At 49.4% G+C, this 3,399-nt stretch overlaps 1 protein-coding gene across 1 annotated transcript; it reads right to left on the bottom strand.

Moving 5' to 3' along the window:
- Positions 1-371: 371 nt before the first annotated feature.
- LOC139545989 (uncharacterized) lies at positions 372-917 on the bottom strand. The gene has a single exon (XM_071354252.1). The coding sequence runs from the start codon at positions 915-917 to the stop codon at positions 372-374; it is 546 nt and encodes a 181-aa protein (XP_071210353.1).
- Between the last annotated feature and the right edge of the window lie 2,482 nt (positions 918-3,399).

Raw genomic sequence — 3,399 nt, 5'->3', positions numbered from 1 at the left:
CTGTTTGGTTTGGTGGTTATGAGGCTGCTGGATTGTTTCGGTGGTCATGAGGCTGCTGCTTGGTTTGGTGGTCATGATGCTGCTGGTTGGTTTGGTGGTTATGAGGCTGCTGGATGGTTTGGGTGGTCATGAGGCTGCTGGTTGGTTTCGGTGGTCATGATGCTGCTGGTTGGTTTGGTGGTCAAGAAAATGCAGGTTGGAATGGTGGACATGAGGCTGCTGGCTGGTTTGGTCGTCATGAGGATGATGGTTGGTTTGGTGGTCATGAGAATGCTGGTTGGTTTGGTGGTCATGAGGCTGCTGGTTAGTTTGGTGGTCATGAGGCTGCTGGATGGTTTCGGTGGTCATGATGCTGCTGGTTGGTTTGGTGGTCAAGAAAATGCAGGTTGGAATGGTGGACATGCTGGCTGGTGGTTAGTTTGGTGGTCATGAGGCTGCTGGATGGTTTCGGTGGTCATGAGGCTGCTGGTTAGTTTGGTGGTCATGAGGCTGCTGGTTGGTTTGGTGGACATGAGGCTGCTGGTTGGTTTGGTGGACATGAGGCTGCTGGTTAGTTTGGTGGTCATGAGGCTGCTGGTTGGTTTGGTGGTCATGAGGCTGCTGGCTGGTTTAGTGGTCATGAGGCTGCTGGTTGGTTTGGTGGTCATGAGGCTGCTGGTTGGTTTGGTGGTCATGAGGCTGCAGGTTGGAATGGTGGACATGAGGCTGCAGGTTGGAATGGTGGCCATGAGGCCGCTGGTTGGTTTTGTAGTCATGAGTCTGCTGGTTGGTTTGTTGGTCATGAGGCTTATGTTTTGTTTGGTGTTCGTGATGCTGCTGGTTGGTTTGTTGGACATGAGGCTGCTGGTTGGATTGGTGGCCATGAGGCTGCTGGTTGGTTTGGAGGTCATGAGGCTACTATTGGGTTTGGTCGTCATGAGAATGCTGGTTGGTTTGGTGTCATGAGGCTGCTGTCTGGTTTGGTGGTCATGAGAATGCTGATTGGTTTGGTGGTTGAATGGCTGCTGATTGGTTTTGTGGTCATTAGGCTGAAGGTTGATTTATTGGTCATGAGGCTTATGTTTTGTTTGGTGTTCGTGATGCTGCTGGTTGGTTTGTTGGACATGAGGCTGCTGGTTGGATTGGTGGCCATGAGGCTGCTGGTTGGTTTGGAGGTCATGAGGCTACTATTGGGTTTGGTCATCATGAGAATGCTGGTTGGTTTGGTGTCATGAGGCTGCTGTTTGGTTTGGTGGTCATGAGAATGCTGGTTGGTTTGGGTGGTCATGAGAATGATGGTTGGTTTGGTGTCATGAGGCTGCTGTTTGGTTTGGTGGTTATGAGGCTGCTGGATTGTTTCGGTGGTCATGAGGCTGCTGGTTGGTTTGGTGGTCAAGAAAATGCAGGTTGGAATGGTGGACATGAGGCTGCTGGCTGGTTTGGTCGTCATGAGGATGATGGTTGGTTTGGTGGTCATGAGAATGCTGGTTGGTTTGGTGGTCATGAGGCTGCTGGTTAGTTTGGTGGTCATGAGGCTGCTGGATGGTTTCGGTGGTCATGATGCTGCTGGTTGGTTTGGTGGTCAAGAAAATGCAGGTTGGAATGGTGGACATGCTGGCTGGTGGTTAGTTTGGTGGTCATGAGGCTGCTGGATGGTTTCGGTGGTCATGAGGCTGCTGGTTAGTTTGGTGGTCATGAGGCTGCTGGTTGGTTTGGTGGACATGAGGCTGCTGGTTGGTTTGGTGGACATGAGGCTGCTGGTTAGTTTGGTGGTCATGAGGCTGCTGGTTGGTTTGGTGGTCATGAGGCTGCTGGCTGGTTTAGTGGTCATGAGGCTGCAGGTTGGAATGGTGGACATGAGGCTGCTGGTTGGTTTGGTGGTCATGAGGCTGCTGGTTGGTTTGGTGGTCATGAGGCTGCTGGTTGGTTTGGTGGTCATGAGGCTGCTGGCTGGTTTAGTGGTCATGAGGCTGCAGGTTGGAATGGTGGACATGAGGCTGCAGGTTGGAATGGTGGACATGAGGCTGCTGGTTGGTTTGGTGGTCATGAGGCTGCTGGTTGGTTTGGTGGACATGAGGCTGCTGGTTGGTTTGGTGGACATGAGGCTGCTGGCTGGTTTGGGTGGTCATGAGGCTGCTGGTTGGTTTGGTGGTCATGATGCTGCTGGTTGGTTTGGTGGTCATGAGGCTGCTGGTTGGTTTGGTGGTCATGATGCTGCTGGTTGGTTTGGTGGTCATGAGGCTGCTGGTTGGTTTGGTGGTCATGATGCTGCTGGTTGGTTTGGTGGTTGCAGTGTGGGGCTTAGAGACACATAGAGCCTGCAATAGTTACCTTCGTTCGAACAATCAACGAACCGTCACACCTCTGAAACTGTTATAGAGCTCAAGCCTTAGGAAGAAACAAGGTTCTAAAGACTGTTGACATCTAGTGGAAGCCTGAGGAAGTGCAATATGACCAATATCCAACTGTATCTTCGATAGGCAAAGAGTTGAAAACCTACAAACCTCAGATTTCCCACTTCCTGGTTGGATTTTTTCTCAGGTTTTTTTGCCTGCCATATGAGTTCTGTTATATTCACAGACATCATTCAAACAGTTTTAGAAACTTCAGAGAGTTTTCTATCTAAATCTACTAATAATATGCATATATTAGCAACTGGGACTGAGTAGCAGCCTTATTCATCCAAGCTGCTCAATACTGCCCCCAGCCATAAGAAGTTAAAGGCCACCAACACTGTGTATTATTCAGAGCCCCGTGAAATGACACCATATATACATTCTACAGACCCTATTGTGTATTTCCTACAATAGTTTTAAGTGTTTTTTTATTTTTTATATATATATATTTTTTTTTGACTCCTTTTTCCAATTTCATAATTATTTTTTTTATAGTATCCAATTGATATTTACAGTCTCATCACTGCAACTACCGTATGGACTCAGCAGAGACAAAGGTCGAGAGCCGTGCGTCCTCCAAAACACAACCCAACCAAGCCTCACTGCTTCTTGACACAATGCCCGCTTAACCCAGAAGCCAGCCACAACGTGTTGGAGGAAACACCTTACACCTGGCGACCATGTCAGCATGCACTGCACCCAGCCCGCCACAGCAGTCACTAGAGCACGATGGGACGATGGGACAAGGACATCCCTGCCGGCCAAACACTCCCCTAACCCGGACGATACTGGGCCAATTGAGCACCGCCCCATGGGTCTCCCGGTCGCGGCCGGCTGCGACTTAGCCTGGACTCAAATCAGAATCTCTAGTGGCACAGTTAACACTTCCTTAGACCATTGCACCATCCGGGAGGCCACCCTACAATCCTTTTACTGCTGAACCCAGAATATAAACAGTGAACTGTTCCTAGGCCGTCATTGAAAATAAGAGTTTGTTCTTAACTGACTTTCCTAGTTAAATAAA

The sequence above is a fragment of the Salvelinus alpinus genome, chromosome 19 (genome assembly GCF_045679555.1).
Source record: "Salvelinus alpinus chromosome 19, SLU_Salpinus.1, whole genome shotgun sequence".
Lineage (NCBI taxonomy): Eukaryota > Metazoa > Chordata > Actinopteri > Salmoniformes > Salmonidae > Salvelinus > Salvelinus alpinus.
This window is presented reverse-complemented; position numbering and strand designations above follow the sequence as displayed.